We start from the raw sequence: 21,771 nt of genomic DNA on the forward strand, positions 1-21,771 counted from the left end.
ACCCAACATCTTTGTAACCCATTTTTGTTGCTCTTCTAAAAAGAGTCTTTGTTCCAAGACGTACTTCAAACTATTATGATCTATTTTTACTTTCAGTTTCTTTTACTGCGGTATTGAATTAATGTTTCATGGATGCATCTTTATTTGTAGCAAATACATTGCTTAAATCATATGGTTGACATGTCCTAAATACTTCAAAAAACTGCACTAATAATTTATGTTCCCGGGTCTGTCAGGCCTAATGGCTAGATCCACGGATCCCCGGATCAGAGACGGATTCGGTTCCGGATCCACAGAGATCCGCCCAGCTTCTCTCCGTGGGTAAAAAGCCATCAAGGTCAATACACAAATCTGCAGCAAACTTCAGCACAAAATTCCAAAATGGAAAATTCAACTGTCCAGTCACAAGTCAATGAACTAATAATAAGAAATGCAATAATGGATCAGCATCCGCGAAAATAAACTAGGGAATTGGTCAGCGACAATTTATTATTTTTATTTTAGTTGACCATATTATAAGCTTTAATACAAGACATATTATAAACTTTATAAACTTCAATTCAGGTGACATGAAGATTATAATATAAATATTATAATAATAATTTGCTTAATATAAATATTATAACTAATAATTAATGTTTAAATATTTATAAATGATGCATTAATACTATTATGATTAAACTCATAATTATTTTTGAAGTATTATATTGAAGTTATATATTGAAAAATTCACGTATGTTTTTTATTTTTATATTAATTTAATTAATATTTATAAATGATACATTAAGTCTGGAATTATTTATATAATAATTATTTATTGTATGTAAAAATTAGCATATGTTTTTATTTTTATATTTATATAAATTTTAATTTTAAAAATTATAAAATATTTTGTATTTGTTTGTACTTTCTGTTTCCTTGTCGTTTCCAGATCCCGGCTTTTCAAAAAACTGGCGAATCCGTATCCAAATCCGGATTCGGATCCTGCTAACTTAGCTAATAATCATTCAAGGAATCAACATTGCACCAAATCCTTTCAAAATAAGTTAACATTTAATCCATGTCATATTCTCTTTAATACTAAATGATGGGATTAGGATCAAGAATAGGGAATACCCCCCTAGGATAGGAAACCATCCCCAGACCTAGAAGTGAGGGGCAAGGTTGCCGAGGTGACAGTTGTTGATTTGGGGTAGCATCGGATGTGCTCTAGACATGAAATTTGTTGGAGAGGTTGGGGCACATGAGATCTCTAATACCCAAAAAGGGTTTGGGCAGATTCTAAACAGTTCAAGACATATTAAAATAATTAATATTTTTAATGGAGTCCCTAAGTCTAAACTTAGGGAAAATAAAATATTAATGTGTATTAATATGAAACTGTGTTAGAATGGTGCAAAAGACATGGATCAAGCCAGATCTAATCTTAGCCGTTGATTAGGGACTTAATCTCGCCCGTTGATATGTCAACAGGAAAAGTATAAGAGGAGGCTTGAGGGTCACTTGGAGAACACACCAGAGTGATCAGTTATTCTATTCTCTAGAGTGGGGTTTGCTAAGAGAGATATAATTAGTGATCGGGAGTTGCAATTGAGGGGCATTGAGTATAGAGCAACAGAGAGGCAGAGATAGTGTCGGAAGAGCAGCGTAGAGCCAAAGAGAGGGACGCAGAGCTAGCCAGGGCTCACGCAGAGGCAGTCGAGAGCTCTGCAGAGCCTCAAAGAGGCCAGTGTTGCTGACGCAGAGGGCCAAAAGGTTGACACAGGGCCTCCTAAGGCTGATGCAAACCCTTCAGGGTGACGCAGGGCCAACACTGGACAGAGAGGGGCTGACGCAGTCCAGAAAGGGTAGACGCTAGGGTTTTTGGGGCAAATTATAGTTGAGGAGCTGTCGGAAGGATTATCTGGGGTTTCAGCGTGGAAATTTGTCTAAAACTGAGAGGTATTACTGCCAAGGAAATTCTCTATTGGGTAGGCCAGTTTCGGCACCCATATTGTACTCTGATATTGCTTAATAAGAAAACCCTCAGATAACTGCACCGGTTTTCCCACATTGGGTTTTTCTGAGGACATTTGTCAAAAAATAATGGTGTCATATGGTGTGATTGTTTCTATTTCCTTCAGTTGTTGATCTGTAATATGTTCAACATGCACTAGTGTTTATTTTCAGTGTTTACATTGTAAATAACTTGTTAAGTAACAAAACAAGTAGGTAGGAATAAATAAGATAAAATGCATGGAGGGTTTCTAACTAAGTAGACTTAGAAACTTCAACATGGTATCAGAGCATGACTGCAGATCACAGGGGGACTGAGGACATCAGCCGAGCGGAGCAATAGCAGCAGAAAACAACTGTCCTAAGGTGACAAAAGTTGTTTCTAGCAGAGCAGCAACAAGGGAAGGGTGATGCAATGCCTGCATCATCAAGGGCGAGTCACGAAGAGGCAGTGCAGAGGCTAAGGAAGGCAAAGGACGCCTCACGCAGAAGCTGGGAGCGCTAACGCAGTTGGCTAAGGAGGCCAGGTTGTTGGGGTTTAGAAGGCTGTGGGAATATTGCAGAGTGGAGCTGGTGAGGTACTGTAGTCAGAACAATACCTGACAGAGCAAGGCTAGGAGGAGGGAGTTGCTACCGAGGGTTTCTAACCAAGGAACCCGGATAAGTGGTGCAGTTGCACAAGACAACCAGAGTAGGGGGCATCTCGACAATAGTAGAAGGATTTTCAGGAGGGAAATCAGGACTCAAAGGGTGTCCAGAAGAGAACTTCTAGACGGGAAGTAGAGACTTGGAGGAGTCGAACAAAGATCTTCTAGGAGGGAAGTAGAAGAGCATCATGGCACTACACGAAGTAAGAGACCAGGATAGACTGGACGGAGCGTCGAACTTTGCAGTCTGGAAGGCCAGAATCTTATCCGTACTTGACAGAAATCGTGTCAAGAACTTCGCCTTGAAGGTTATAGCTATCCCAGTCGACCCCAATGATAACGACAAGTACGAGGAGGCAATGGCAAGGGCCAAGAGCATCATCCTTGACGGGGTCAAGGACCATGTAGGACCACACATTGCCAAGAAGGAAATGACATATGAGATGTGGGAGGCCCTCAAGAAATTGTACCAGCATAATTCTGTGCAGAGAAGAAAGTTACTTGAGAATCAGTTGAGATCGTATCAGATGAAGAAGGGAGAGCCAATTGAATCCTTCCTCGGAGGACTGAATGAGATCCGAGATCAGTTGACTGCTATAGAAGCCACGCTGAATCAGGAATTGACGGTGAGGACGACCCTAAATGCAGCCTCAGAAGAGTGGGAGGTATTTGTCTAAAGTATACTGGGCAGAGGGACACTTCCATCGTGGGATGAGATGTGGGCTGCTCTTCGCCAAAAAGAGATCAGACGGCAGTCGAAGATGGGTAGTAGCAGTAAGGGGATCAAAGTCAAGAAGGAGGAGGAAAATGTTGCCCTAACATCTGAGGGAATGCAGGAGAAGCGGAAGAAGAAGTATATGTCCAAGATCAAGTGCTTCCACTGTGGCGAGTTGGGTCATTATGCGACTCAGTGTCCAAGGAAGAAGAGTAAGGGAGAGTCTTCCGAGACTAAGGTAGTGCCAGCAAGGGCAGAGAAGGAAGTTTTGACAGACAATGACTGTGCCATGAGTGCACACGCACCACTTGAGAAGAATTGGGGAGACATCGAGTTGTAGTCAGGGGGAATATAGGCGATGAGGGGCAGGATCCTCGAGTTACCCAGCCTCTTGGATTAGACATTGCTACGAGAGCCCCAAAGAGGAGTAGCAGGATTGGCTAAGTCGGGTAGAAACGGATGCAGATGGAGTGGCAGAGAGAGCTAGAGTGCAGGAGTCCCGAGACAACGCGAGGCTAGCAAGTTGCAGCAGTGCAAGAGGCACAAGAGTGTTGCACCACTGCAGGATGGCACAAAGAGGTGTGCAACAATGCGAGATGCAGGGAGTTGTTGCAGCAGCGCAGAGTCAGAGAGGGAGCACTTGTCAGTGGCAAAGGGAGCTTCAACATTAGGAGGGTCTCTAACCCAACAGAGGTCAAAGTTGGGAGATCAATTACTTACTTCTCAGTAACTGAGTTGCAATGCAGCAGTGGGCAGCACGATGCAACATGATGAGAGGAGGTGCAGTGTGGATGCAGTGATGGGAGAAAGGACCAGTAGCAGCACGAATGCAGAGGGAGCTGTCGTACAGATGCAGCAATGGCAGTGGTAGAACCATGGGCAGCAATACAAGATACAGTAGTGCAAAGGATGGTGGGCAGCAGGCCTAGCATCAGCACAGGGACTGATGCCGGATGATCAGAGTAATACTCAGTGAGGAGTATTGCTAGAGCACAGTCCTTGCTAAGAGGGAGTGTTGATTTGGGGTAGCATCAGATGTGCTCTAGCCGTGAAATTTGGTGGAGAGGTTGGGGCACATGAGATCTCTAATACCCAAAAAGGGTTTGGGAAAATTCTAAACAATTCAGGAGATATTTAATTAATATTTTTAATGGAGTCCCTAAGTCTAAACTTAGGGAAAGATAAAATATTAATGTGTATTAATATGAAACTGTGTTAGAATGGCCCAAAAGATATGGATCAAGCCAGATCTAATCTTAGCCGTTGATTAGGGACTTAATCTCATCTGTTGATATGTCAATAGGAAAAGTATAAGAGGAGGCTTGAGGGTCACTTGGAGAACACACCAGAGTGATTAGTTATTCTATTCTCTAGAGTGGGGTTTGCTAAGAGAGACAGAATTAGTGATCGAGAGTTGTAGTTGAGGGGCATTGAGTACAAAGAAACAAAAAGGCAAAGATAGTGCCAGAAGAGCAACGCAGAGCCAGTGAGGGTTCACGCAGAGGCGGTCGGGAGTTGCGCAGAGCCTCAGAGAGGCCAGCGTTGCTGACGCAAAGGGGCAGAAGGCTAATGCAAGGTCTCCTAAGGTTGACGCAGACCCATTCAGGGTGACGCAGGGCAAGCGCTAAACAAAGGGGCTGACGCAGTGCAGAAAGGGCAGACGCTGGGGTTTCTAGGGAAGTTTGTAGCTGAGGAGTTGCCGGAAGGATTATCCAGGGTTTCATCTAGGAAATTTGTCTCAAACTGAGAGGAATTACTGCCAATGAAATTCTCTATTGGGTAGGCCAGTTTTGGCACCCAGATTGTACTCTGATATTGCTTAATAAGAAAACCCTCAGACAGTTGCACTGGTTTTCCCCCATTGGGTTTTTCCGGGAACATTGGTCCAAAAGTAATGGTGTCATGTGGTGTGATTGTTTTTGTTTCCTTCAGTTGTTGATCTGTAATATGTTGAGCATGCACTAGTGTTTATTTTCAGTATTTTCATTGTAAATAACTTGTTAAGTAACGGAACAAGTAGGTAGGAATAAATGAGATAAAGTGCATGGAGGGTTTCTAACTAAGTAGACTTAGAAACTTCAACAACAGTGGGTACCTTTCTTGATAGTTTGCTTAGGTTCCCCCTTTGTGAGTTGAGGGCTTTTTCTCTAGGGAGAATCCGAGTGATAACACACACCATTAATAAGATTTATAATTTAACTCTTTGAGCTTACTTTTACATCAATGAAAGAGTTGAGCAAGTGGTTTTCAACACTGGGCTCAAATCTTAAAAATTTCTTTTGTTGAAGTTTCTAAGTCTACTTAGTTAGAAACCCTCCATGCACTTTATCTGATTTATTCCTACCTACTTGTTATTTTACTTAACAAGTTATTTACAATGTAAATATTGAAAATAAACGCTAGTGCATGCTCAACATATTACAAATCAATGACTAAAGCAAACAGAAACAATCACACCATATCACACCATTATCTTTGGACCAATGTCCCCGGAAAAACCCAAAGTGGGAAAACCGGTGCAGCTACCTGAGGGTTTTCTTATTAAGCAATATCAGAGTACAATCTAGGTGCCGAAACTGGCCTACCCAACAAAGAATTTCCTTGGTAGTAATACCTCTCAGTTTCTGCAAATCTCTTGGCTGAAACCCCAGAGAATCCTTTCGGCAATTGCTCAGCACCAATCTGCCCCAGAAACCCCAGCATCAGCCTCTCTCTAAACTGCGTCAACCCCTCTCTGCCTAGCATTGGCCTTGCGTCACCCCAGATGGGTTTGCGTCAGCTTGAGGAGGCCCTGCATCAGCCCTCTAGCTCTCTGCGTCAGCAACGCTAGCCTCTGAGGCTCTGCGCAGCTCCCAAATGCCTCTGTGTGGCCCTGCGTGAGCCCTAGCTGGCTCTGCATCACTCTCCCCGGCTACTGCACTGCTCTCCCGACACTATCTCTGCCTCTCTGTCTCTCTGTACTCAATGCCCCTCAGCTGCAACTCCCGATCACTAATTCTATCTCTCTTAGCAAACCCCGCTCTAGAGAATAGAATGACTGATCACTCTGGTGTACTCTCCAAGTGACCGTCAAGTCTCCTCTTATACTTTTCCTGTTGACATATCAATGGCCGAGATTAAGTCCCTAATCAATGGCTAAGATTAGAACTGGCTTGATCCATGTCTTTTGGACCATTCTAACACAGTTTCATATTAATACACATTAATATTTTATTTTCCCTAAGTCTTAAAAATATTAATTATTTTAATATCTCCTGAACTATTTAGAATCTTCCCAAACCCTTTCTGGGTATTGGAGATCTCATGTGTGCCAACCTCTCCACCAAATTTCGTGGCTAGATCACATCCGATGCTACCCCAAATCAACATCTTCAGTAACATAAAACCAATTTATTGAACAACATAATTGTTAACTGTTCTTTATTCTAAGTGCATTTTTTTTATGCATGTTTGGTTCCATTAACGCTAAAATCAACTGGTATGAAGCATCAAATCTCTATGCTTTGAATACTTTACCAAGTTATGTCTCTTTGAAGTAATTCTTAGCATTATGAGTTTGATCTTCTTAAGATTTATTTTCTTGGGTTTCATAATCATCGTGTAATTAGAGATACCCCGTTTGTTCTTTAGAGAACTAGTCAAAAGAGAAGAGGATCTTGTACTGAGGTGACAGTGATACCAGTCATAATTACCTAAAAGGTTCCATCAGTGGATTTGGCTTTTTCCACTTAGATGCAAGTTTGAGAGCTAGCATTTCCCAAATGCCTTGAAAACGTATTTCATTGTTAGAAGGAACCAAAAAGTGTATCATCATTAGTGATGAACATCAATCACTGAAAATGATAATGTTTTCCTTTATGGCAGTGGAAATCCCACTTCCTGAGGATGTCATGATACCGCTCACTCCTTGAGTGGGAACACTACAAAACCAGTTTTCCCAGAGATAACAGCACATCCAACTCACAAGCAGCTTCCCAAGGACTTGAACCAGTGACCTGATGCTGGCTAACACTCAGGGTAGATTAGCTGGTCGAGCTACCATAAAACTAGAAAATTTACCTATAATAGAAAAGTTTTTATTAGTTAAAAACTTAAAACTAGAAAATCAAAAATTGGTTCTTGCAAACTAGTCATGGAAACAATAAATAATAATAGGCTCAGAAAAAGGTACTTCAATATATTGTAGGTTGCAATCCTTTGCATGAGACGCAAATTGCATTGCTTGAGCAAATGTCCATTTACGGTTTGCATCTACACGAATTTCAATTAGATTCCCAACTTTCTGCCGAACAGCTTGAATAACTGCTACATCCTCCAGAGGTCCAGATCGTCGTGCTACCTGTAAGATAAAGAGACAATATGAAGTCTTAACACTTTCAATACTTGAAAACCTTCCTTATTAGGCAACATGTTGCAATAAAATTCTCAGTAATATCTCAATTATAAAGGCACTCTTCCAAACCAGAAATGCGCAAACCAAACAAGTAAGATGCAAAAGAACAACTGTCCGTATTACATCATAAATATTTGGGTGCATGTGCACTCTACTATGGTAAAAACTATGAAATTTTCCAAATCAATTTTCAAGATATGATGAAATACTGACTACTACATATGGGAAAGTTTTCTACTAACCTTCAGTTTCATTGTATGGAAACCTTGCTCAACTAGTTTTTCTGCAGCACAGGCAACCTCCTCTGGAGGGCCTTCAGAATCGATAAGTGCACATATTTGCACCCTTGATGGTACCTTTCCAGAACCAGTTTCTGTTTCTGCCTCACTCGATGGTACATTCTGAGTCTTATCAGTGGCAAGTAGCAAGTCTGAAATATTACTATCACTGCTTGCTGCCAATGCACCGAGAACTGCCATCTCCAAACCACAGCACACACTTGGGAAGAGGGAAGATGCCTAAGAAACCAATTCAAGAGATAAACATACACAACCAGTAGTTTGTAATCATATATATGAACAGGTAGATTCAAAAGGTAGGAGACTTGAATGGATCTCAAATTCCCTGTAGTTCATCATATATTTAGAAAGGTTTCATCAACTTACAGGTATTCCTATATCCTTCCATATCCATCCAGAGAAAGAGTTATTCAGTAGAGATATAAGATAATTAAGCGACATATTATGTGCTCTATGCACAAGAAATCTCAATTGCTCTTCAACGTCCAGCAGATCTTCATTTTGTGGTCCTATAGGAGCTACCTGATAGTTTGGAAAGGAACAACACTGTTAAAAATGCAGATCAAAAGTCAATAGCAAGGTAAGAAACCATGATATGTTTGGGACATTAATAAATAATTTGTAGCTCAGTGTAGTTTTTCTTGGCAGTGATATATAATCTTATTTCTCTAGACATACTAGCAACCAGCAAGCATGAAGAATACACACAGAACTAGAAAAAGGAAGCACAACAGTTTTCACTCAGAATATATGCAATAAATGTTTGCAATCATGCTACAAATGTAAACCACAATGTTCTCTTCTCTTCATTGTCTTTCATGTGAAATTTGTACACACCCACATATAATGTCAAACAAACCCATTTTAACATAAGAAGGAATACTTACAGTCTAATAACAAAACAACTGTGAGAAGGAAATCAACACAGAAAAAAGGAAACTGGAAAACTCCAAGAACAATTAGGCAACAAAACCAACAGTTTAACGGTGTCTTTATTGCAAATGGTAGAGGCATTAGAATTTAGAAGTCCCAAAAGTTCAGACAGAAAAAGACAGTTCATAATACCTTTAGCAAGACATTTTAGAGTTTGGAAGTTGAAAGAGTTTATCAAAGCACTGATATAGATGTTAGGTTTCGGTAGCATCGGATGTGCTCTAGCCATGAAAATGGGTGGAGAGGCTAAGGCACATGAGTTCTAAAGAACCCAAAAACCGTTTGGTGAAATTGAGTTCTAAAGAACCCAGAAACCATTTGGTGAAATTCCACCAGGATTGTATTTTATTAAAATAATTAATACTTTTAATGGGGTTTGTAAGTCTAAACTTAGGAAATTAAAGTATTAATGGCTATTAATCAAAATATGGGTTAGAATGATCTAGAAGGCGGATCAAGTCAAGTTTTAATCTTAGCCGTTGATTAGAGACTTAATCTCGGCTGTTGAAGTCTCAGCGAGAAAAGTATAAGAAGGCATCGTGTTCATTTAGAAATACACACGGAGAGAACGAATTGATCTAGAATTCGATTTTTGGGGCTAGGAAGCTGAGAATTCAAACTAAGTGATCATTCTGCAGTAGAGGGGTAGGAATAGTTCGGGAGTACTGACAGAGAGGCGGAGAGACGCCAGTGGAAGCAGCGCAACAGCTAGAAGGACTGACGCTGGGCCAATCTGGGCGCACGTAGGCCTGACACAGAGCCAGAAGGGCCAGCGCAGAACCAAAAGCTTCCCTCACGCAGAAAGCCAGAACTGCCAGGGAACAACTGGGAAGGTTGACGCAGGAGGCAGAAGAAACAACGGAGAGCTGACACAAGGCCTACACAAGGCCAACGCAGAGATAGTTGGAGTTAGCCAGTTTTGCTGCCGGATCAGCCGTAATCTGCTGGGTGAAGTTAGGTAAAAGTCACTCAGTTTTCTGCCATTGTATTTTCTTTGTCACTGGATTACCGAGAGGGCAACCAGCACTGTATTCAGAATTACTGCTTAATAATAGAAAACCCCCAAAGTTGTTGCACCGGTTTTCCCGCATTGGGTTTTTCTGGGGACTATTTTGTTCAAAAATAACTGCGTTCTATGTATCTTGTTCTTTGTTCAGTTTTCTGTTTCATGAAATCAAATTTAAAGTGGTGTAGGCGGCAGAAGTAATTTGCTTCAATATTCAGAAAATAACTTGATAATATATATATTAAACTCAAGTAGGAGAAGTAAATTCAATTTTAGCTGCGGTAGGGGTTTCTTGGACTAGGAATTTTCACATGGTATCATAGCATTGATTTTGAAACAGAAAGCGCAGATCCAACGCTTAGCAGAGAGGCCAAAAGTTGCACTTGGCAGCGATTTGAATCCCCTTGAAGGGATTGCGCAGTCCTTGCCGGGAAGTAGAGATTCCGAGGAAATCTTTCTGAGAAAGTCGACAGAGAGGTACGATTTCTAGTTCATGAGTTTGCAGAGGCAGAGGGAGTGATGCAGAGCCTCAGCACAGTGCTTGAAGGACGTAGTTTCTGTCAGGGCAGAAATCTGTCAGAAAAGAGCGAAGACACATAGAAGGGGAATTTTCTCCATAAAGAACTTTTCTCGCCAAAAGTTCGAATTTCTCACTTGCTGGGCAACAGTGTTACGCAATGACTAGAGGAGTCAGTTCGACAGTTTGGGTGAGATGGCATCACATGGGCTCAGAGATCAGGACAGGTTGGAAGGAGCTTCCAACTATGTCATATGGAAGACCAGAATCTTAGTTGTTCTGGAGGAGTACGATCTCGAAGCCTACGTCAAGAGTGTTGTGGCTATTCCCACGAACAATGATTAGAAAAAGAAGTACAAGGCTGAGCAGGGGAAGGCAAAGAGGTTCATACTCGATGGAGTTCGAGATCATGTGGTCTCACACTTGCAGGGCAAAGATACAGCCCGAGAGATGTGGGAAGCTTTGTCTTCATTGTATGAAGGTTCTTCCGAACAACGGAAGATGTACTTAGAACAAAATTTGCAGCGAACATTGATGCAGAAGGGAGAAGGGGTTAACTCGTATATTCAACATCTTCAAGACACCAGAGACTAGCTTGCTACAGTGGGGTCTACTCCTCAGTCTACCGCGATGGTAAGGACGACCCTGAATGGAGTCTCGGATGAATGGCAAGTCTTTGTCCAAAGTATATTGGGCAGGGAAAGACTACCTTCATGGGAGGAGATGTGGGCAACTCTATAGCAGGAAGAATTACGAAGGGACCTAGTTATAGTCAACTTCAATGGAAGCAGTAGGAGTGGCACGAAGACCAAGCAGGAGGAGGAGAACGCAGCTCTAGCATCAAAGGGACAGCAAAAGCAGAAGCGGAAGGACATTTTGAAGGTGAAATTTTTCAGATGTAGCAAGATGGGCCACTTTGCATCCCAATGTCCTTTGAAGCAAAAGGATAAGGATGAGAACCATGATCCTAAGGTTGCTCTAGCAATAATTGACAAAGATGAGTTTTCCATGAGTGCCCACGCATCTCCAAGAGGGAAATGAGGTGATAATGAGCTGTAGAGTTGGGAGCGCTACATGTGGGCAGGATCCTTGAGGAGTCCACCTCTTGGATCAATTCCTTGCTATGGGAGCCCAAGATTTAGCAGTAGTAAGATGGACTGAGTGTTAGATAATGCAGTGGATTGTTTGGAGAGACAAATCCAGTAGCCTGAGGACAGAGACTGATGATCACAAAGCTAGGTTGGCAGCAATGCAGATGGCACAGTGCAGAAGTCAGTAGCAGTGCGGAAGATTCAAAGGTTCAGAGACTAGTAGCAGTCAAATTCCAACATGCATGTTATTATGCTGAACACAATTAAGTTCAGTAATTTTTTATTTTTTTTAGTTGCTTCTCTCAGCAACTGAGTTGCAGTACGAATGCAGTGTTAGCAGTGGAAGTGCTAGCAACATAGTAGATGCAGCAGTTGCAGTGGCAATGTCATGGGTAGCAGTACAGTTACCGCAGTAACACAGTGTTGGTGGCAGTAACAGTGCGGAAAGGAGGTGCTTCAAAAACAGAGGAACATGCGGTTGGACATTGTTGCTAGAGAACATTCCTCGCTAAGAGGGAGTGTTAGTTTTTGGTAGCATCAGATGTGTTCTAGCCATGAAAATTAGTGGAGAGGCTAAGGCACATGACTTCTAAAGAACCCAGAAACCATTTCGTGAAATTCCACCCGGATTGTATTTTATTAAAATAATTAATATTTTTAATGGGGTTCCTAAGTCTAAAATTAGGAAAATTAAAGTATTAATAGGTATTAATTAAAATATGAGTGAAAATGATCTAGAAAACAGATCAAGTCAAGTTTTAATCTTAGTTGTTGATTAGATACTTAATCTCGGCCGTTGAAGTCTCAACAAGAAAAGTATAAGGAGGCTTGGGGTTCATTTAGAAATACACACAGAGAGAATGAATTGATCTAGAGTTCGATTTTTGGGGCTAGGAAGTTGATAATTCGAACTAAGTGATCATTCTGCAACAGAGGGATAGGGATAGTTTGGGAGTACTGACAAAGAGGCGAAGAGACGCTAGTGGAGGCAGCGCAATAGCTAGAAGGACTGATGCTCAGCCAATCTGAATTCACGTAGGCGTGACGCTGAGCCAATCTAGGCCCACATAGGCCTGCACTGAGCTAGAAGGGCCAGTGTAGAACAAGAAGTTGCCCTCACGCAGAAAGTCAGAACTTGCGGGGAACTATTGGAACAGCCAGGAAGGTTGACATAGGAGGTAGAAGAGACAACGCAAAGTTGATGCAGAGCTTGTGAGGCTGACGCAGGGCCAATGCAGAGATAGCCGGGGTTAGCCAGTTTTGCTGCCGGATCAACTGGAATCTGCCAGGTCAAGTGAGGTAAACTCACTCAGATTTCCGCCATTGTATTTTCTCTGTCATTGGATTGCTAAGAGGGCAACCAACATTGTATTTAGAATTACTGCTTAATAATAGAAAACCCTCAGAGTTGCTACACCGGTTTTCCCACATTGGGCTTTTCTGGGGACTATTTTGTCCAAAAATAATTGTGTCCTATGTATCTTGTTCTTTGCTCAGTTTTCTGTTTCATGAAATCAAATTTAAAGTAGTGTAGATTGCAGAAGTAATTTGCTTCAATATTCAAAAATAGCTTGATAATGTATATTAAAATCAAGTAGGAGAAGTAAATTCAATTTTTGCTGCAATAGGGGTTCCTTGGACTAGGAATTTTCACACTAGACTGGACAATAGAAGAAACGACTTCAAAGAACCAACAAATCTTGAACCAACATGCTTAGAACATTTTCCAGTGCCTTTGGTGATTAAAAGAAGGCTTAATGTTTCGAGAATGGACAAATCCCAAGTTGAAAAAGCATATGAAGCAGAGAAACATGAACTTTAAGCTTTCTTCTCCAAGATGGAGCAAAACATAGACAACATGTAGAACATGGTAAATCAATTAGTAGATGCCATGTTGAAGTTGAAAAGAAGTAAATAACTCAAGGCTAAAGAGGTAGAACCTTAAGATGCTCCTCAGTATGGAACATCTGAAAATAAAGCCCATTTATGCCTTGTAAGGTGGAGGCCAAACTCAACATACCTACATATGATAGTGTGGTGCAAGTGGGAAAGCTCAATAACTAGATGAGATAGAAGTCTATTTTGACTAAAATGGTCTAAACAATGAGAAAAATATCTATTTTTTCCAACTTTAGATGACTGGACATGCCCTACTTTGGTGGAAGGCTTATTGTTAGTGACTATGGAAGGTCAGAAAAACCACTAGTTAACCACATGTTTCTGAATTTCATCATACAAAATCGCATCTCTAGGCTCAATAATGTTTTTGGTCATGCATACCTAACATGTGCCCAAAACTGACCATGAAACACGGTGTCCTCCATCTCTTGAAATTCAAGTATATTAGACGTGCATACAGCGTGTTACCTCTTAAACTAGCATCTAAGTGCAGGGCCGAGGCCATGGATACAAACATTGAGGTAACTATTAGAAGTGGTATCACTGTCACCTCAATACAAACTCCTCACTTTTGGCCAGCTCTCTAAAGGCCAAAGGGGGTATCCCTAAACTATGTGATGATTATGAGAGACCAAGAAAGTAAATTTAAACATGATTAACCATAAAATGCAAATATTCACTTCAATTAACAAGAATTAAATCCAACGGAAGATATATCTTTGCAAAATAAAGGATCCAATGACGAGATGTGATGGTGCATACAAGTCGATTTTAGCCTTAGTGGAACCGATCATACATCCAACAAATCCACTTAGACATAAACCAATTAAGAGTTTTGTGGATCAAACCCAAATCCAGCTTTATATTATTAAATGAGGTAAATTTCCCAAGCCTACTAGTGAAAACCGCTTGCTCAACCTCTTCCAATGGTATGAAACAAAGTTGAAAGAGTTAAATTACAAATCTGATTTATGGTGTGTGTTAACCCTCCTTCCAGCAGGGGTACCTATAGTTTAATTCTTCATTCTTACAAGATAGGGTATGTTGTTGCTCAAATTGTACAGGCATTGTGACAACGACTCGGGGCAGGGGATGTCAATCTGATCCCTGTCGTCTTTGTTCTAGTTGTCTCCCAACAGTAGGCTATGGAGGGTAGTCACTATGGAATATGAGAATGCAAGACTCGTTGGCAACCAACAAGTCTGGAAGACCAACGCCTTATGGAGTCAACTACTTGCCTTAGACCGATTATGAACCAGGTGATTGAATGAACAACCGCTACTTAAATGCTCAACTATCTTATATGCTATCCAAATCCTATGATCTAGGTGAGATAAAGAATCTTGGTTTATTTTAAATTATATGTCTGTTCTAGGTGTATCCTTGTCCTTAACTATTTTGAGGCTAGTCTCTAGAGTAGGTTGTGAGAAAGAAGCCAAGAGTAAGCAAGCAAAGGTTTGGTTAACGATACCTCCCCTTAGGTTCTAGCCACTCTATGCCTCCGACACTGTAGAGACTATGACTCTCACGACTACAAGGTCACTGTGTTAACCCCTAAAAAGGTGCTAGGCTCCTTAAGCTAGATGAGAAAGGTGGTCCTACTCTCCCTATCAACCAAGCTTATGCTTAGAGGTAAGTTATTAATGCAAGATTAATCCTAGAATGTAAAGATGAGTTGAGTGCTTCTTAAGGTGAGATTGTTCAATGTTCCTTTAAGTACTTGATGATGATTGATCTTAAGTTATGACAATAAGTTCTTAACAATGGCAAATAAGAGACAATCTCAACCACAAGCATATGTGCCAATTTTACAAGTGCCAGTAAGACAAAGATGTAATTGTCCAACATGTAAATAACAAGATAGATGATCTTCACAATGATAAAATTATCATTCACAATAGATATCCACATTAGACATGAACCATAAATCTAATGACAATTAGAGCACTTATCCACTTAGAACAATTAGCCAATGATAATTACTCAAAAGAGACAATAAGATTATCAATGCTCTTTAGACAATTAGGAGCCTTCCAAGCTATACCAACAAGAGAATGCCAATATTGTAATTAGATTCCATAATGCCAATTATTCAAGAGATATTCAATTGAATTGGCAAGTCCTCAAGTTAAAAACACTTAGATCTTTAATGCCAATGTGTAAGAGAACAAGAGACACCAATATCCAATTAATTCTTAGATTTATCAACCTAGGAAACCATTCAACAAGATTATTGGATTATGTGCTTAGATGACAAAAATTGTAACTTTGAAAATTAGACAACTCACAAGAAACAAGAAACCAAAGCGTTAGTGTTCTTATTAACAAGAAGTTACTTCACCAATTGTTAAATTTCTCAAATGCCACAATGAGAAAATATCATCAATAGAGCATAAGCAAGAGCAAGCCTTTATGTTACTTATGTTCAATGAGCAATAATCAGACTTCTATGACAGCAGTGAATCAATTTAGATTGAAGCACTTAAGATACCAATTAAGATATGCATATGAATGCCAAAATGCAATTGAGACAACCCGCATGAATAAACTATTTTGCCAACATCAAATTTTTAATGAATTAACTTCCTTTAGATGCCAATGCCACTGTATATTTCTAACTTTGTGAAGCTTATGCCAGTCAACAATGTTAGCTTTTGTAGCATCAGACGTGTTCTAGCCACGAGATTTGGTGGAGAGGCTAGAATACATGTACTCTAATACCCAGAAATCATTTCTGGAAATTCCACCTAGAGTCGACTTCATTAGATTTATTAGTCAGTTTTTAATATTTTCTAAGTCTAAACTTAGGAAATATGATTAATTAATCAGAATTAATTAATTCATGGTGAGAATGTTCTAGAAAAGTACATGGATATATTTCTAGTTAATCCTAGCCATCAATTAAGATTTAATCGTGGTCGTTGAAATCTCATCGAAAGATTATAAGAAAAAGTTGATAGGGCTTGGAGAAGAGACACCAAATCAGTTGAGCATTCGATTTTGCTGGGAAATCGATCTCCAGAGTAGCCGCATTCAGTTGCTGGAGGTGATTTAGTGAGATCGAAGCAGTGAGGGAGGGGCAGAGATAGTGAGGCTGAAGGAAGCTTTCTAGTTCCGGTGAGTACACTGCAGAAAGGCAGTGATTGTCACAGAGAGGTATCATAGAGCCCCCTTGGGGAGAAGGAGAAATTTTAAGCCAAAAGCTGGGCAGAGAGTCTGAAGGAAAAAAAGAGTATTAGTTTCCCAAACAACAGCTGACGAGACAGTGAGAGGAGAAATAGTTCCAAGCTTGTGGGACACAGTAACTGTGTAGGATGACGCAGTGACTTCGTAGAGGAAGCAAGGAGTAGCTCAATTCGAGCTTAGGTCAATGTTGGATCGCCTGTGAGTGAGAAATTTTTATCACTAGTTATTATTGCCTGTTATTTCTCTGTTTGGATTGCTAGTTTAAGCATCCATAGATTGTATTCAGTTTTCACTACTGCATAATATCAAAACCTGTTAGTTTTAGGTATGTTCTATGCTAGAGCAATTTATTTAAATTTTCACAGTTAGCTCAATATCTTTTCCAGATTAGAAATCACATCAGCATTAAAGTAAACTGCAGATAGAACATAAACATATATCGCAGAAGACAAGCCAAGACAAGAGGACACAAGATGTGGCGCTAGCCAGGGACAAACCCCAATGTGGGGAAACCCTTGATCAATTCTTCTTTTATGTTCTTCAAAGTTCAGCAAAGAAAGTGAGAGAGATAGTACATTTACAATAGAAGTCAATATTTTGACTTTTGATATTGCATGAGATCAGTTGAAGACATATTGCTTCAACTGATTCTCTAAGGTGACTCCTTCACCTATCATAGTGCTGCCTTTCGTCCATTTGCTGCACATAACCGTGTGACACCATGTTGTACTGTCACAGTGTTGAACCTTGATGACTGAGCTGCTCTCATCTGCTCTCATCATCATGCAGCTCATTATTTATCATGCCCACTGTGCTGCATCTAACATCATCATGTTGTTTCATTCATCATCATTCATCACTGCTTTGATGAGAGGATTATACACCATGACTGTTCCTAGAGGCTGAGATGATCTTTGTACCTTGAGATCATAACTGCACCTTACTGTACTGTAAGATTATGATCCTTGTCTCTTACCTTTGATGAGACTGACACTCTTTGCAGAGGTGATCACTATTTCTTTCATCACTGCATATCTAATACTTCAAGTCACTGTTGTACAAGATGTATGTCACCGAGATCTATATACCGAGATCTTCTTCATCCAACCGAAACCGAGATCATTGATCTACAAAATCAACGTTTATAGCTGTTGTGATCATAGCACATCAAGACTGCTGCAAGTATGCCGAGGGTTTATCATATCATGTAGACTTACTGAATTAGCATAGATCTACATTACTGTAATGATGCTACCAACGTGATCTTTATTGACTTAACAAGCTGAGGATGATTCATTCACTGTGTCCTTATCCAAAGTTATTTATGCCTCATCTATCCGAGATAGATGTGCCCAGATCACATACATCCTTCTCTGCTTTCTTCATCCGAGGATACTTCCATTAGAACACAGGTATGCTGAGTCTGCGGCTCCTTCATGTATGATCTGCGGCTACCTCACTTGACAGCAATTATGACTGCGGTTATGACTGTGGCTGTTCCATATGACAACGGATTAGGGTAGCAGATTAGGGCATCACGTTGACTGTGTATGAATGTCTTCATGAACTGCGTGTAAGGAGTCTCTCTGCCCTGCGTATAAATGTCTTCAAGAACAGCATATAAGAACAGTGTATAAGGTCTTCATGTACAGCATATAAGGTCTCCATGTACAGCGTATAAGGTCTCCTCATGAACAGTATAAGTAATTGACTGCGTTGGATCAGCTAGGGCATCATCTGTGGTTAGGGCTTCATGCTTGACCAACGTATGCTCTTTTGTGTCTCTCCTTTTCCAAAAACCCAAAGACGTGGAGAGGAGGAGATCACATGAAGAGGATGTATCCAAATGACTTCAAGTCCTCTTCTATTTATACTAAAACATAGATGATGAATAGACATGACTATTGGGCTTCTGAGCCTACACAAGTCGCTGGCCGACTTGACAATTTGTCTTATAACACAAATAACTTCATAACTTCATGAATACTTATCGGAATCGAATGATCTTTAGATCAATCCTACACCTCCCAATGAGAGGGATCCAATAAAAATATCAACTGCCATAAATAACATGACCCACATGGAGTTTCGCCCTAGTTTCCAATTTTAACAAAACCCTCAGTTGCTGCACCGGTTTTCCCGAGTTGGGTTTTTTAGGGGACTTAGCCCAAAAATAATGGTGTCATATTATGTGTGTGCATCTATTTCTTCTAGCGCTTTTATTTCTTCTATAGTATTTTATTTGTGAAAGTTGCAATGTACTTAGTTCAATATTTGTCGTAGCACACAAGAAATAAATTGTTTAATTAAATTGACAATTAGAAGAATTAACATTAGTTGCTGCAATAGGATTTGGGGTTAGCAGAATATTCACATGGTATCAGAGCGCAAATTTTAAGCCAGAGAGCTCAGTGGTAGAAGGGAAGAGGAATTTCGTAGCTCTGTGTAAGCAATAGTTCGAAACACTTAGAGGCAGCGCAGTTTCTTGGCCAGGAGGGTCAATTTCTTGAGGAAAAATCGATTTCTCTGAGAGAGCGACACAAAAATCGGATTTCTCCAGTTCGAGGATTACCAGAGACAGAGGGAGCAATCAATATTTTCCTTGCAGAGCAAATCTTTAGTTGGACGCAGTATTTTGCAGCAATTGCTAGTGCAAAATAGCGTCAGGAGGAAGAAAGAGCACACACTGAGTGAAATTTTCCTCAGGGGACTTCTAGCTACATAAGTTCAATTTCCTCTTGCAGATCAGCAGTTGTTGTGAGCAGATTTACTCACTCCGACAGGGAATGCGTAGAGCCTAGCAGCACTTGAGCAGAAGACAAGAGGAGAATTTTGACTTATTTTGCTGAGATGGCCACTGCTGGACTACGAGATCAGGATAGGTTGGGCGGTGCTTCCAACTATGTCATCTGGAAGGCAAGGATGTCCTTTCTTCTGGATGAATATGGCTTGAAGCCATATATTAACGCAGTGGTAGCTATTCCCTAGGATGCAAATCCGCTGAAGGAATATCGAAAGAAGATGACGAGGACATAGAGATTGATCCTAGATGGTGTACGGGATCATGTTGTATCACACAGCGGCCAAGGGAACGACCAAGGAGATGTGGGATACACTTTCCACGCTATACCAAGGCACTTCCGAGTAGCGGAAGATGTCCTTGGAGGAAATGCTTAGATGCACCAAGATGCAAAAGGGGGAAGGCATAGACCCCTTCCTCACCAGGATTTAGGAGATCCAGGATCAGTTGTTAGTAGTTGGGGTAGCGCCTCAACCCACAAAGCTAGTATGATTGGCACTCAACCGTGTCTCAGAGGAGTGGCAAGTATTTTTCCAAAGTATCTTGGGTAGAGAAACCTTACCAAATTGGGACAGGATGTGGGCAAATTTACAGCAGGAGGAGTTGAGACGGGCTCTTTTGAAGAGTTCCATCAGTGGCAACAACAGCAGGTCAAAGCAGGTGAAGGAGGAGGAGGATGTGGCCCTCGCATCGAAGGGCCCCAATCAGGGGCAGGGGGGCCAACGAAAGAAGAAGGACCTATCAAAGGTCAAGTGCCTCAGATGTTGTGAGCTTGGCCACTACAACACCCGGTGTCCTCTTAGGAAGAAGGACAAGGAGGAGAAGCAAGACCAATAGGCAGCATCAGCAGAGATCAATAGGTTGTCCTCCAGGCTGGAGGAAGACTTCGCCATGTTTGCTAACATACCCCCAGGAGTCAGATGGGGTGACTTGGTGTTGTAACCTCAGAGTGCTATGTTGATTTGGGGTAGCATCAGATGTGCTCTAAGCCTAAAATTTTGCAGGAAGGCTTGGGCACATGTATTCCAAAAAACCCAGAAAGTGTTTTGGGAAATTCCACCCAGAAGTGATTTTATTAAAATAATTAATATTTTTAATGGGGTTCCTAAGTCTAAACTTAGGAAAATTAAAATATTAATAGGTATTAATCTAATCAGGGCTGAAACTTCTAGAAAAAGCCATGGATCAAGCCAAAACAATCTGAGCCTTTGATTATGATTTAATCTAGGCCGTTGGTTGTCCAACGGGAAGATATAAGAAGGAGCTTGAGGGTCATTTGGAAAACACACCAAAAGATCAAGATAATCGATTTTCTGAAGTGAGAAGTTCTTCGGAGGAAAATTGATTGAGGAGATTACTTGCAACAGAGGGGCAGGGATAGCAGCTTCCGTAGAGAGAGAGATTCTCAGCCGGAGAATCATCAACAAAGAGAGGCAGTGAGTGATCTAGTAGCCTTGGCGCAAGGCCAGAAGGGCCACGCAGAGGGAGAGAGAGAAAATTGAAAATTAGAGCAGAGGGTCAGTTTCAGTAGCCGGAAGTCAGGGTGTGATACCGCGAGGCTCAGAGCAATAACTCTAGTCTACCGATGGATTCCCCAATTGGGTGACGTGCCTGAGAGAGCTGACGTTGGGACAACGTAGAGGCAGTGCAGTGATAGCGCAGAGCCTACCAGGGGTACCTCATCCAGCAACCAGAACAACCGATACTTTTTCTCAGTGATTGGCTAAGGTAAATTGACAAAGCTTCCGCCAATATTTTTCTCTATAACTGAATAACCCAATGAGGTATTAAGTGATGTATTCAAAATTTGCTACTACTTAATAATAATAAACCCTCATAGTTGTTGCACCGGTTTTCCCGCACTGGGTTTTTTCGGGGACTATTGTCCAAAATAACGGTCTTCTATGTGTTTCTATTGTTGATTTATAGTAGCATCAAATGTGCTCTAGCCTTGAAATTTGGAGGAAAGGCTAAGGCACATGAGATCTCCAAGACCCAGAAACCGTTTTGAGAAATTCCACTCGGATGAAGAGTTATTAAAATAATTAATATTTTTAATAGGTTCCTAAGTCTAAACTATTGGAATTTCTAAGTCCATTTGTTAGAAATCTTTCATGTACTTTCTTATTTATTTCTTCCTACTTGTTTTGTTAATTAACAAGTTATTTACCATGTAAATACTGAAAATAAATACAAGTACATGCTCAACACATACAGATCATCAACTGAAGGAAAAACAAGCACACAAGTGACATCGTTGCTTTTGGACTAATGTCCCTGTAAAAACCCA

At 40.8% G+C, this 21,771-nt stretch overlaps 1 protein-coding gene across 5 annotated transcripts in view; it reads right to left on the minus strand.

The window, feature by feature from the left end:
- The window catches only part of PHYLLO (2-oxoglutarate decarboxylase/hydro-lyase/magnesium ion-binding protein), a 439,001-nt gene that overhangs the window by 13,047 nt on the left and 404,183 nt on the right, over positions 1 to 21,771 (minus strand). For all 5 annotated transcript variants that reach the window (XM_089447470.1, XM_089447471.1, XM_089447473.1 and 2 more), the window contains 3 exons: positions 8,416 to 8,571; positions 7,993 to 8,268; positions 7,529 to 7,696 (listed from right to left, as the gene is read on the minus strand). In XM_089447470.1, coding sequence (XP_089303596.1) covers positions 7,529 to 7,696; positions 7,993 to 8,268; positions 8,416 to 8,571 — 600 coding nt within the window. The remainder of the gene's footprint in view (positions 1 to 7,528; positions 7,697 to 7,992; positions 8,269 to 8,415; positions 8,572 to 21,771) is intronic.

This window comes from Pinus tabuliformis, chromosome X (assembly GCF_031772625.1).
Source record: "Pinus tabuliformis cultivar Carrire ecotype Pingquan chromosome X, CPIR1, whole genome shotgun sequence".
Taxonomy (NCBI): domain Eukaryota; kingdom Viridiplantae; phylum Streptophyta; class Pinopsida; order Pinales; family Pinaceae; genus Pinus; species Pinus tabuliformis.